The 13,287-nt window shown below is 49.1% G+C and overlaps 5 protein-coding genes across 5 annotated transcripts; 2 read left to right on the forward strand and 3 right to left on the reverse strand.

Annotated features, from left to right (window-relative positions):
• Window positions 1-259: 259 nt before the first annotated feature.
• On the reverse strand, window positions 260-2,725 carry CI109_103307 (uncharacterized protein; the record flags this gene model as incomplete). Its single annotated transcript, XM_032008312.1, has 6 exons — window positions 260-790; window positions 950-1,300; window positions 1,385-1,507; window positions 1,633-1,728; window positions 1,813-1,968; window positions 2,081-2,725. 6 exons carry the CDS (start codon window positions 2,723-2,725, stop codon window positions 260-262), a joined length of 1,902 nt encoding a protein of 633 aa, XP_031857414.1.
• Window positions 2,726-3,062: 337 nt separating this feature from the next.
• CI109_103308 (uncharacterized protein) lies at window positions 3,063-4,203 on the forward strand (the record flags this gene model as incomplete). Its single annotated transcript, XM_065967272.1, has 5 exons — window positions 3,063-3,067; window positions 3,282-3,342; window positions 3,433-3,507; window positions 3,688-3,833; window positions 4,068-4,203. The coding sequence occupies 5 exons, from the start codon at window positions 3,063-3,065 to the stop codon at window positions 4,201-4,203; spliced, it is 423 nt and encodes a 140-aa protein (XP_065823344.1).
• Window positions 4,204-4,486: 283 nt separating this feature from the next.
• On the reverse strand, window positions 4,487-7,861 carry CI109_103309 (uncharacterized protein; the record flags this gene model as incomplete). Its single annotated transcript, XM_032008310.1, has 3 exons — window positions 4,487-5,157; window positions 5,236-5,433; window positions 5,488-7,861. The coding sequence occupies 3 exons, from the start codon at window positions 7,859-7,861 to the stop codon at window positions 4,487-4,489; spliced, it is 3,243 nt and encodes a 1,080-aa protein (XP_031857412.1).
• A 1,056-nt stretch (window positions 7,862-8,917) lies between these two features.
• CI109_103310 (uncharacterized protein) lies at window positions 8,918-9,530 on the reverse strand (the record flags this gene model as incomplete). Its single annotated transcript, XM_032008309.1, has 5 exons — window positions 8,918-8,973; window positions 9,099-9,198; window positions 9,291-9,353; window positions 9,411-9,443; window positions 9,504-9,530. 5 exons carry the CDS (start codon window positions 9,528-9,530, stop codon window positions 8,918-8,920), a joined length of 279 nt encoding a protein of 92 aa, XP_031857411.1.
• A 403-nt stretch (window positions 9,531-9,933) lies between these two features.
• CI109_103311 (homoserine kinase) lies at window positions 9,934-11,195 on the forward strand (the record flags this gene model as incomplete). Its single annotated transcript, XM_032008308.1, has 3 exons — window positions 9,934-10,653; window positions 10,727-10,846; window positions 10,965-11,195. 3 exons carry the CDS (start codon window positions 9,934-9,936, stop codon window positions 11,193-11,195), a joined length of 1,071 nt encoding a protein of 356 aa, XP_031857410.1.
• Between the last annotated feature and the right edge of the window lie 2,092 nt (window positions 11,196-13,287).

A 13,287-nucleotide genomic window follows, 5' to 3' on the forward strand; every position in this document is an offset into this window, starting at 1 on the left:
GGATCTGAAGAAAGAATGGGAGAGGTAGCAGATAGGACAGTGAGTCGGTAACCATCACATATGTACAATGCATCATATACATAGGGAGGTGGTTTACAATTCTGGCACTACTACTCTGCATGTACAATGGGTGCTCAATAAGCTACTCTACGTCACCCAGCTTCCAACAGACAGACAGTCGTTGTGGGCCGACTCGACTTCTGCCAGGATACCCCGAGAGATCTTCATCTCCCCTCTACCTTCGATGCCGTGGCCCGCCCTACAAACCCTCCAGCGCATTGACTAATCCCAATCTCTCCGCTTCGCCCATCTCTACCCCTACTCCATCTTCCCAGCCCACCGTGTCCATCTCGTGCTCATGCTCATGCTCATGATCATGTCCGTGTGATTGATCCAGTCCATCTTTCACTTGATCATATATCTGTCCACTCTCCACTTCCGCGTTCACTTGATCAAACGCTCCTTCCCCAGCTTCGCCCCCCGCTTGCGAAAGCTGATGGAGAGGTAGAGGCAATGGACTTGGCCAGACACCTACCATCCCTGAAGCCCACATCCATTCCTCACCCCGATCTCTAGGTTTCCTCCCTTTTCTCATCAAAGCTTGTTCTTGTGTGAACCTTCGATGAGAAGGCGCCACATGTCCGGCTCTTGGGATGGGGGTCGAGCTTGAAGAGGAGAGAGTTGCGTTTGCGACGGTAGGGTTGGAGGAGGTGTGAATGCGGGATGAATTGGCTCGTGTTTCGGCTTGGAAATTTGCGTGGGCATCGAGACGGCGATAGATGTCGTTGAGCTGCGCAGGAACAATGAAACATCAGTATGGGAACAGATTGAAAAGCTAGAAAGTTGTGAGGTTTGATTGCGAAATGCAAGTTGACGAGGAAGTGAACTTGCGAGCATTCGGTGCACTACACTACCGCCATGCTCGAGATGCGTAGATAACCTTACTCACCTGTTCACTTCTCCATCTCGGTGTTCTCACCTCCAACACCTTCTCACTGATTCCCACCGCCCATCCTCCTTTCCCACCCATGTGTGCGTGCGCTTGCGATTGCGTCAACTCATCTTCCTCTTTCGTACGAACCATCTCTTCCCACTTCTGTCTTCTCCTCGACACTCTCTCCCCAAGCTGTCCATCTTGCTCAGCTCCTGCACCCTCTTCATTCCCGTCTTTGTCTTCGTCATCATCTTCACCAGCTGAAGAGTATTCAGATGACATGTAATCTATATGTAGAGCGGAAGGCGGGAGATGTAAGTCTGAAAAGGTAGGATCGGTGATTGCTCTTGAACGACGTTTTTGTTTCTGCCCCATACACACATACCGTCAGCACAGGTAATAGCGCTTGCGTTGTTTTGATTGATATCATCGCCTCGCCTGACCACTTACCAGATCTTTTCTTGCCCACCGTCTACGTTTCTTGGTATACTTTTCTCGCTTCTCGACTCCTTTCGGATCGTTCTCCGTCATATATCGTTTGCACATGTTCGTGAAAGCTGTTCGGGCGGCGGTCTACATAAACGCATCAGATATATTAAATATATAAGCGATGTCTTGATTATGAATATGTGAGAGTCTTCCCCCAAGTAGAAACAATGATGTGATATGTGGTGTTGAGAAGGGAGAGGTGCACTCACGTCGATGATTTCTGGGACGAGATCTTGTGGTGGAACTCGAGGATATTGACCGGCCGAAGCTTCTAGTTGTATCTCCTCGACGAACCGAGTCACCCACTATGAACAAGGCACATAAATCAGTATGGACTTTGTGCGGACCCTACACAAGGTAAGGTGAGTGTATCGATCGTGCTCACGCACCGCAGAATTGGTTTCGTCAAGCATCTGTTTCCAATCAGGTACGAAGAGGGAGAGTGTCTGATCTTGAGGATCGTCGGCGAGAGTAGATTGGAATGAGTGAATGGGGTTAGGGTGAGGGAGGGGATCGTCGAGTCCGACACCGATTGCGGAGCGGATCTAAAGGAGACGTCTGGTGTCAGCATTGGATGACATGTTGTAGTATTGGTCGCGCTGGCTGATCAAGGTGAACGCATGATGGATGGTGAATGAATATTGATCGGCGTCTCACCTTGGTTCTAATGACTTTACCCAATTCTGTCCTTCGTTCTTTCTCTACCCTTTTCCCTGTTTCCACATCTCTTCTACTCTCCTTCTTGATAGGTCCATCGTCTCCATCTACACCTACACCAGCAACCGTTCTTGTTCTCTTTCTCTTCCCTACGCCACCTTGTCTCTTCTTTGATGTAGACGACGTCGATCCCTTACTGCCCTCACCTTGTGAAAGTACATCACCATGTAACGTCGGATCGATCGAACTTGTGTTATTCAACAAATCTTCAGCTGCTTTGAGATTTGATTCTATTGTCGTTGGCGCTGAGGAAGAAGGTTGACCTGTCGTTGCGAGTTTACGAAGTTTGACAATCTCAGCTTGGAGTTGTTCTCTTGTCCACGATTCGAGGTCCAATTCTGCGGTCTCGGTAGGAACGACAACGTTGTTCGTCGTATTGCCAAGGGGAAGAGGGGGAACATCGGTCGTCGTGTGAGGGGTATGAAAGTGGGTTGATAACGTTGACCCGTCGTCAACGACGTCGAGACCATGTTGCTGTTGATCACTCTCATCTCCATACGTATCATGGTGATGTGCCAGTATATCTGAATGATCGATACTTTCCAAAGCTCTCACCAAATCCACTTGAGTCGGAGGGATATCCATGGTGGACTTGATAAGTGGAGGGTAGGGCAGGGGGTGGTGAGGATGATGTTGAGCAAAGAGTCGGTGGTGGTTGTTTAGGTTCGTGATATCAGGAAGAAGAAAGGGATTGAAGGGGAAAGGAGATGGAAGGAGATGGGATGTAATCTCCGTGATGAGCTCGAAGTAACGAGCAATAGCGACGCGTAGAAAAGTCGTGTTGAACATGTCATGAACATTATTGTTGTTAAAAGCGACACTCACGACTCACTAGCATATTCTCGTTCATTGGTCCTCACTGCTTTCTGATCTCTCAAGCTATCTTGACGACACCCACCTTCACGAAAGCTCGACCTGAAAGATGTGGTATGTTTATTGTCCAACCTATCATTCTATCTCCCCACCTCCTTCGTGTCGCACCCTCTGGACACCACCCTTGTTGCTCGGCATCGGCTAACGCTGTGGTCTCCCCTGACTTTCTTCTGTATGACTTGATCTCTCTCGACCCACAATATATCCACTCAACCCATCATTCCTTGCGATCTGTATGTATCATCGCCTACCCCTCCCCCTTTCGCAGCAAACACATTCTCAACGCCCAAGTATCGATCCGAGCACCATGCTGCAAGAAATTCTTCGACGTGAGTGATGTCGTCGCCTACCGTACATTCTTCCAGCCCTGCCTGTCTACCCCCAAGACATCTTATACTGATACCCGTCATTACTACCAGTGCCCACAATGTCATGCCGAGACGCAAGATCACAATTTGCGAAAAACGCTCGAGATGGTATTCATGTGCAAGAAGGTAGGTGCGGTTGGGGAGTCAACCTATCGAGGGGCATTCCAATTTATGGATGTTGTGCTGACGCTTGTTCCCATCTACCAACTGCTGTCTCTCACTATTGGTCACTTCGCTCTCCTTCCGCTCTACTTCCTCCAAACGTACTACGCTCACACTCACACTCACCCTCACACTCGAACGCAGTGCAAGAAAGCTTTCCGAAAAGACATGTCAGAATACGAAGAAGCGGACGAATACTGTCCTCATTGTGATAATCAATATGTTATCGAGGCGAAAGAACCGAAAGCGATGGTAGGGGTGGAAGGTGAAGATGCGAGAGTTGATAATAGGTGAGTTCGAGTTTGAGTTCGAGCTTCAGCGAGGACGGACGAGGATGCGCGGAGGCGCCAGACGAGGTGGAGAGTGAGCGCGAAGGCGGAAGCGAGGACGAGGATCGGCGGAACGGACGGATGGCCAGTCGTTATTGAGAGCGGGGGCGAGGGTAGTTTTTCACCATATGGACTTCTGAACCCTTCCCTCTTATCAATGAACGATTGCTGACCACTCTCTTTGTTCTTACGTAGAATGCTGAAAGACGATCGAATGAAAGAAGATCCTGCCCGAAGTCTGTTCGCCAGTAAAGACGTCTCGGACAAGGTCGATCAGTCACTATACGAGTTGTTAAGAGCCCGTCAAGCTGCAGGCGGCGGAGCACAATAACGACCCCCGGCCATATCGCCTACGCTCGTCTTCAAGATTGGTTCTTCTTGCACTTTGTACGACGAATCGCAGATTCAAGATGACCTCTTCGTTCTGGTCTATCTATATCTTCATCACTTCTTTTTTCGATGATCAGCTCAGTTTTTGCTTCCTGCATTTTGATTCGTAGTCACAACTTCATCAACCTATACCATACATTATATACAACCCACTGCCTCCCAGTGACAGCAGCAGTAGAACACAACACTACTCCCCCATGCATGCTGTTGTGCATGTGCGTGATTTACGATTTCAAAGCCAAATGTCTTATCTCCCACAAACGCTTCTCCTCCCTTCTTTCCTTATCCCTCGATTCTGATGTTATCGTGGTAGAAGGTCGTGTCAACCAACCCCTCACTTCCTTCTTATGTCTCTCTTCCGCCTCTTTACATTCTTTCCACAACTCGTCTGATATTTCTTCCGTCGTACCACCGCCCCAAGACGAAGATCCTATACTTGCAGAAACACTTGTCCCGCTCTCACTTATCATCCTACTACTCCATGCTGAACTGGTGACTACCGATCCTGATCCCATTCCCATCCCTCCTCCACCAGGAATAACGAATTTCCTACTATTCGATTTTGTGATTGTTCCTCCTGCTCCTCCAGATTCTGACTCTTCATCATCTGCCATTCCTTCGAATGGATCAGGCTCATCGTCCTCTGGATCGAGTATACTTATCCAACGCATGTTGATTGGATCGAATTGCATATCACCTACGATCCGTGGTGCTGTCGCAGCCGCAGTCGCAGGTGTGATATTTGCAGAGCTCGATATGGGAGAGGTGACGGATGATCCTCCTGTGTAGTGAGTGATGAGAGCTGGTCGGGAAGGGATATGATCGAATGCTTGGAGTATCGATTCGTTACCTTCCCATCGGAGCGTGGCAGGATTCCAAGTCATCTCTCCCACAACTAAGCGATAACAACCAAATCAGCACGATCCCGATGTGAATGACGCATTCGTAGGTTATGTCGATACACCGCACTCACCCTTCTTCTTATCTGCCCCTCCGAGATGCTTGATGAGTCCAGCCGGTTTCCTACGAGTACGTTTCGACCACGATCCCGTCTTCTCGCTGGGCGTCGGTGCAGGCAGACCAGAGCCTGACTTCTTTCTCTTCTCTTTATCTTGTTCAGAAGGTCGTCGAAGATGAGGAGTTTTGTGATTACTGCTTGGTTCGTTGCCCGCTGCGAGTTGGAGCTGTCAGTATCGTGACAATGTCTAAGTTGGGAATAGCTCACCTCGTCTGCTTGGTTTGCCTAGACCTATCCCTCCTACCGCTGCACCTCTTGGTCCGACACCACTTACACCCTCATCTACGGCCAAATCATCAATCGCATCCAACTCTGTCCCATCACCCCACGTCTTTCCCTTCCTTTGTCCAAGGAGGTTCCCAGTCGCACTACCCCCTGACTGATATCTATATCTGGGCGTGACAACTCCCATCGATGCTATCGAACTTGCAGAAGAGCTAGGCGTTGGCGTCGAGTTTGACGTAGGTAAGGGGAATACCGCAGAGATAGGTTGTCTGATCTTAGCTCGACTGCTCGAAGTCGGCATGGTTAATCTCGATGTCGAATTGTGATACCTCGTCGTGGTCGTCGTCGTAGAGGATGAGGACGGAGTCTCCCCAATTCCAGTGAGGGTGCGGTCCGAAGCTAGGGCATCTTGCAGACTCGCCAAACTCTGTTTCCGAGTCAAACTGGGCGATTGTGGTGGTGCCGAAGTGATGTGATAATGCGATTTCTGATGTCTCAATCGTGACGTTGTCGAAGGTGTAGGGGGTAGAGGTTGAGGAGGAGGGGGTGGAGGCGGCATCATATTGAGAAGATGCCCACTCCGACTTCTCATCGATTCTTTCTCTCCTCGAGTCAAGGTCGTCGACGGCGTGCCGCTTCCTTCTCGCAAGATCGTCATAGCCGACGCCGAGTTGCTTCTCAATGACAAACCAAGTCCACTGCCATTGCCATGTGGAGTAAGTTTCTCCCTCGATGATGCTGAACCGCCAGGTGTGACTCTAGCCCACCCTTGCTCACGCTGCTTCTCCCAAGCCTTTTCACGTTCCTTCACCACACTCTTTGCCGCAGCTACTAACCCTCCTTTCCTCGTCAACGTCCCACTTGCAGGATACCTGTCCCTCGCTCGCTTCTTCTCCCTTAGACGATGTCGACTCAATTCGACTCCAGGTTCATACAGCACCAGACCATCTTCGAACGAGTCGTCCGGTCCTCGTCTGTGCTCGTGGGACGCTACATGGTGGGTTGGAGCAGTCTGTGTTGGCGGTGGGGCGTATTGCGGTTTCCGCTTTCTATCGAGAATTGAATTGAGTTCGTTGGCGCGCTGATTCGAGTTCGAGAAGAAAGTCGGTGAAGGCAAGACCAGACCCATCTCCATATCCTCTTCCTCATCCATCATTTCCGTATCCTTTTTGTTACTCTTTGAGTCTCCTACACCATCGCTGACGCTTGTCACACTCGTTTCTGATAGTCTCTTTCCTGCGCCACCAGTAGGACTATCCCATCCCCATCCACTTGGATGACTCCTCTTCCCGCTCGAAGTACCGGGTGAATCCCAATCTGTATTGGTCGTAGATGCGTTTGAAACTCTGGGTTTGCCAGTGGCCCCTCTACCGCGATGAGGTCCACCAACAATGGGTTGAGTAGCGAGTGTCAGATTCGTAAGGTTGAGAGGTAATGCGAAATCCGTCTCAAGATCAAAGTCAAACGCGTTGGCATCAGGATCTTGAGTGGGTGGAGTGGTGACTGGTGGTGCTGCAGGTGTCGGGTGTGCGGCTTGTCGATTTCTAGGTGGTGGTAACATGGCTTTTATAGTTGCGCCTGCTTTGAGTGTCGCTTGATCTTCATCTTCCAGATCTTCAAAGCCCAAATCATCCAAAGCTTCAGGCGGAGGCATGAATCCTTTCTTCGTTGTTGGTGGTGAAAGGGTCAATCGTTTGGAGAACGATTTGAGTGTCAAAGTCCCAGTCTTACTTGGACCTGAGACAGATCCCAGTCCTCCTCCAAAGTCCAAGTCATCATCATCATATTCGTCTCCAAAATCGACATCCGCTTCCCAGCTCTTCTCAACTGCTTTGGCTTTCGCCTTGAGTGTCCCACTACCAGCCAAAATGGCAGGGGATGAACCTGATCCGAGACGAGTTATTGTTCCTATCCCCGTTGGACCTTGACCAACTACCGTTCGGGTGATATGAGAGTTTGACGAAGTCGACGAGGTAGCTGTAGATGATCGATTTCGTTGAGGTGGAAGAGTAGTGGGAAGATCGAAATCGAATTCGTCAAAATTGTCATCTTCCATCTTCATCTGAAATTTCTTCAACTTCAACGTCCCTCCATTACCTTTCGTCGAAGGATGTCCAGCAGCAGAAGTAGACGCGGACGGGATCGTTGTGAACGACTTTCGTAAAGGCGATGATGAAGCGCCATTGCGATCGTTGGAAGTGAGATGGTGAGAGGTGGATGAGTTGGATGATGAGGATGGAGAAGAGGGGAGTGCGAATTGACCGGCAGAAGGAGAAAGGTCAAAGGATGGATCATCGGTCCAGTCGTCAGAGGGCACGAAAGTGCCAGCGGGGGGAGGGGGAGGTACCGGGGACATCGTGTGTGATCAACGGAGGGAAAGTATGTCAGTGGTAAATAGGTGGTCGAGTATGTTGAAAAGAATATGCTGATTGATGGTGTTATTGTTATTGTCCGTGCGTCCGGGTTCGCGTTCAACCGTTCTTCCCCAATCCACGATGCAGCTCCCTTCACTTCCTTCACGTGGAGTGGATACCCGTGTATGCTACGAGTCGGGGTATCGAAAGAGTCATGACCGCAGTCGTTCAATGTGGTGGTAGTGATGAAGGATGATGTGTTGTTATCTACGTACAGAGATGTTGATGAGTCGAGTGATCCTCCTCACAACGCGTCGTTGTAGCGTGGCAAAAACAATGGAGAAAGACAAAAAGACAAACACAAACTGTGAAACACCCCCTCATTTTACTTCATTCGTACCATATTACATCAAACATTATGCAGCATCCCACCCAAGAAAGGTGAGCAGACCTATGCTATGACTTGGGAGTGATGCAGAAGTGAGATAATTTAAAGGAGGAGCATGAGAGTACACTGGGCGATTGACAGGCTTATTTTGTGGGTGCAAGGGGGTACAATCGATGGCAAGGGGAATATGTAGAATGTATATTTATCTAAGATTCCCCTTGTGGTGTCGATCAACAGACATGTTCAAGGATGTGGTCGGTTTTTAGACAGACGGTTGAACTGCTTCAGTGTTTAGAAAGCTTAAAGGCGCTTGAGCTTGTCAGCAAGTAGACGTATCGCTTGCGACATCTTCCTTGTCATACCATTCACAAGGCGTGACTTTGTGCAAGCATCATGCTCCAACAATCTTCCCTCCAATGATACGTCTGCGCCTTCAAGATGCAGGACTTGTCTTTCGATCTTTTACCATCTTCCTGCCGAGCCATAATCTGTCTGAACGAAGCAATTCCTTCTTTGATGCCACTCTGTCCCTTGTCTTTCGCCGATTACGACCTTTCCCCGTCGACTCGCAACCGTCAGAAGTGGTATCCATACATTTCAACGCATCATATCGTTCTAAGTCGCTCTTTCATCCAGTCACTTCACTCTCGACCTCTCGATTCGAATCGCTTTATGCTTGTGTAGGTTGTATCAGGGTGATGTTGTCTCCCTTCAGCAAGATTCGACCTGCGAGTCGCCAAAAAGGAGCCAAATCCATCAGCGTTCTCGCCCTTCGCCACAAAGGGAGAGCAATCAAACAGGAAGGAGAGCAGGGACCCCGCTGAAATGTTGAATGTCCATCCAACACTCACCAAGCTCTCTCCGCGGTTGAACTTCCTTTCCTGACTTTGCTCCAATATCATACACTTCCTCGGCGTCGTCGAGAACAAGGTTCATGAATTCATCGAAGCCCTAAGGTGATATATCAGCAACTTCTCCTTTGTACGCGGACTTAACATGCACAGTAGCGGGTCTATTTAGCGATTCATCATCTGAACACTCACAATGATATAAGCCTCAATTCTGAAATCGTTGTTGTCATAAAGCCAGATTGTCGTTCGGGTGTGCTACAGGTCCCGTCAGCTCGACAGTCGAAGCTATGTCCTACATGACCGCATACTCACCTTTTGGAGGTGAGAGAAGATGATGTTGATGGGCTATCATATACATTGTCAGTTGTTGTAGCTTATAGTCAGAGACGAGGACGCTATACACACCTGAACCATCACTTTTCGGCCTGACATTGTGAAGCTGGGGTTGTGGTGATCGAGGAATTGCCCGCTAGGCTATGTATGTCGCTTCGAGTAGAGGAAGAAAGGTACGGGCCGATGGTAGTAGAGCAGAGTTGGCCTTTTGAACAAATGTAGAGATGTCTTCTATCGCAAGGATGGAGGAAAGCGTTCGAGATGAAGAGCGAACACAATGCGCGGTGAGCGGGATCAAATTGCCTTCATTGGGATAAAATATGAGAAATGCAATGAATAGGAAATTCGCACCATAGAGATCTCCTCGTCGCTGCCACGTGGTTATTTGAATGGGGTCCCATAAGTTGAGAAGGGTGATTGACTCGTTGAAAGTAAAAGTAGGTTACAACCTTGACTTCTCTACCTTGCATTGACTATTCAAGCTCGAGTATTGCCAATCATCATGTCCACTCGTCGCTATAAGATCCACGTACCCTGTACTTCCGCCAATATCGGACCTGGTTTCGATGTCTGCGGTATCGCGCTTTCCCTCGGACTCGACCTCGTCGTTACCATCCCCTCTTCAACATCATCTGATTCTATTCTGCCCAAGATCGTCTACACCGGCTTGGATTCGGACAACGTCCCTCTTTCACCTTACAAGAATCTCCTCACCCGAGTGGCACTCTACGTCTTGCGATCTCACGGGATCTCAACCTTCCCTTCTGGTGTGGTCATCGAAGCTCACAATGAGATCCCCTTTGGTCGAGGACTCGGTTCATCTGGAGCAGCTGTGATTGCCGGTGTATTACTCGGTGACTTGCTTGGAAATTTGAACCTTCCCAAATCGCGATTACTCGATTTCGCTCTGATGGTCGAACGACATCCGGACAACGTCACGGCCGCTTTAATGGGAGGATTTGTCGGTTCCTATCTGAGAGAACTTTCACCCGAAGACATGTCAGCAGCTTCGATCCCTCTCGCAGAGGTATTACCGGAATATCCACCGGATGCAGGACCCGATTGGGGCGCAAACCCCCCTTTACCCCCAGGAGGTATTGGTCATTATGTCAGGTTTGGATGGGCAAAGGAGATCAAGGCGATTGCCGTTTCACCGAGATTCGAATTGGCTACAGCAAAAGCCAGAGGGGTATTGCCAGAGACATACACCAGGAAGGATCTCGTGAGTTGATTCTCACCATAATACTTGTGCTTCTCGTCGACGCAGGCGCAGAGGCTGACTGTGTTTGCGGCAGATTTTCAACCTGCAACGATTAGCGGTGCTCACCACTGCTTTGGCCCGATCACCTCCTGATCCTGATCTCATCTACGACGCAATGGGTGACAGAGTACACCAACCTTACCGAATGACTCTTGTGAGTTGCACTTTCGCGAACAGCACTTGATCTTCAAGTGGTCCTTCGATCGGGATCTCTTGTACCGTAAACGTGAATGATTTATGAAACCTTGCTAAATTCTATCACTCCCTGACAGATCCCCGGTCTTCCCAAAATCCTCACCACGCTCACACCTTCCTCTCACCCCGGTCTGCTAGGTATCTGTCTCTCAGGAGCGGGACCTACTATCCTCGCTTTGGCCACACACAACTTTGATCATATCGCTGAGGAGATCCAACGGATATTCAAGGAAGAGAATGTCGAGGTGGACTGGAACGTGTTGGATATTGATGAGAAGGGTAGTTGGGTCGAGGAGATCAAGGAATAGAGTAGATATTACATCGTCCGACAGATATGATCGCATAAGAAGGCACGTATGCATAGTGACAGACAGCATCTACACGTCAACGTATAAGGATGAATGAACCCTAATATCAATCCCTAATCTAATCCACGACTTATGCTGCCCGCTCTTTGTTTCGACGTTCTCGCCTTCTTTAGGTGTGTGAGAGCAAAAAATCATGACCCTTTCTCGACAACAAAGTGCAATTGGTTGGCAATTACAGTTTATATTCTACTTATACTACATGGTAAGAAGGCGCCTGAGACGAGAGAAGTGCAACGTTTTCCTCTATGAAATGGAGGAACGGGGGTTGATACGCTTTCTCCAATGCAAGGTTCGTCGTCCACTGGCCAATGTGACAGACGGGGCAGTTATTTGGAACAGAAGGTGAGACCCTTTCGTTGAATCTCGAATCATGACGCTCTGCTATGGGCAGGAAACAAATCGATGTGGTGGACGGAAGCAAGTGAGCCAGCATAACACTGTAGCGAACCGTAGACGTAGATTGAACAGCTGTAGGCGTCTTGCTCTGACTAGCGCAACGGCAGACAAAATAACGATGACTGTTCTGTAGATTACCAGAAGAGAGCGGGGACGGAAATCGCCCTGGGAAACCGCAGGAAAGGCTGGTCAAGCTCGTCAAAGTAAGCTTCGTCGTGTTAGGTGCACTCGCCATGATGACAGGCTTCAAGATGTAGAGAGTGTTGACTACCCGTGTCAAGTGTAAGTTGAGGTGTTGAAAGTTCGGGCGCCGCTATCTGGTCGAAACGGTGGACAGAATCATCGAGACAATCCTGTGCTGGGCAAAGAGATATCTCCGCCACGTCTCAAAGCCAACGGAAGGCGAATGGAGACCAGTCTCCTACGAATTGCGCTATATGTATGTGCATGTGTCGATGATCCACCTATTCAGTGGTGTACTATATGATGGAAAACATTGTAAGGATCCTGTCATATCAATCAGCAGACGGGCTATCAGATCACAAGTGCCACATCTCAGTTACGCGTCGAGTAGACGGATATACGTAGGATAATCACCCGTCACAAGATTATGTAATCATGGTAAGATGAAAAGATTCCCGCGGCCGAAGTGCGGTCTCTGTGCGTTTTGTGGTGAACCTTTGCCCCGTGTACCTTGCCTCCTCCCCCCCACCCCGCCCCCCCCCCATCGGTCCTCTGTACTTCTCCATCACCGCGCAACCGACAATGACAATATTGGTTGTTGATACAGTTCTCGCATCAGATCGCAGGAATCACACGCAAAACCTTGTCTTTCGCGTTCAGATCCCGGCGAACTCGGTAAGTCCGCTCACTCCCTGTTACTGTGCTTCCCATCCATCGCGTCGTCTTTCTATCATCTCGCTTCGCCCAAGGTTTTTGCTTTCCTTTTTCCCTTGTTACTCTTTCCGGGGCCCTGGCGGCAAGTTCCCCCATCTTTTTTTTTCTCGTGCCGTTGTCGCAAGTGTGATATCTTACCTATTGCCGCTTCGTTCCACCCAATCCCTGGAATGCTGTCATTTATGTTTTGTTGTGCATAACTTGCCCTCTCCTTCACCCCTTTACCCTCTCTCTGGCGTTGTACCGTTCCCACCCGAGAAAAAGGTCCATCCACATTCATCATCATCATAATCATCATCCTAGTAGTAGTAGTAGTACCGGGCAAACCTTGCCTTGCGGCTTTGTTGTTGTTTTGTTGTTTTGGGTGACACCTCGCTTGGGTGTGCGTATACCGGCGTACCAGTTTTACCAGTGTACAGGTTTTGGCGACGTAAGCAAGATTCAATTTAGCATACTCTCTTCGCTGTCACATACAGGAGAAGAAGGAGAAGCAGATCAAAACAAATTTTTGCGCGTCGGTGGTCTCATCGGCCTTGAGTCTGTCTTGGTGGCCAACTCTACACTGTGACTCGACCCCGCAGATCGGTACACTTTTATTTTATTTATATGTTTTGTTATTATTATTGTTTGCTTTACTCGATCTAACTTTTACCATACATACATATATATTTCAGTGATAGCAACTGCATCACATCTACGCCAGGCTGTAAGACTACGACATTGAAGAAGCAATACGAAT

The sequence above is a fragment of the Kwoniella shandongensis genome, chromosome 5 (genome assembly GCF_008629635.2).
Source record: "Kwoniella shandongensis chromosome 5, complete sequence".
NCBI lineage: Eukaryota > Fungi > Basidiomycota > Tremellomycetes > Tremellales > Cryptococcaceae > Kwoniella > Kwoniella shandongensis.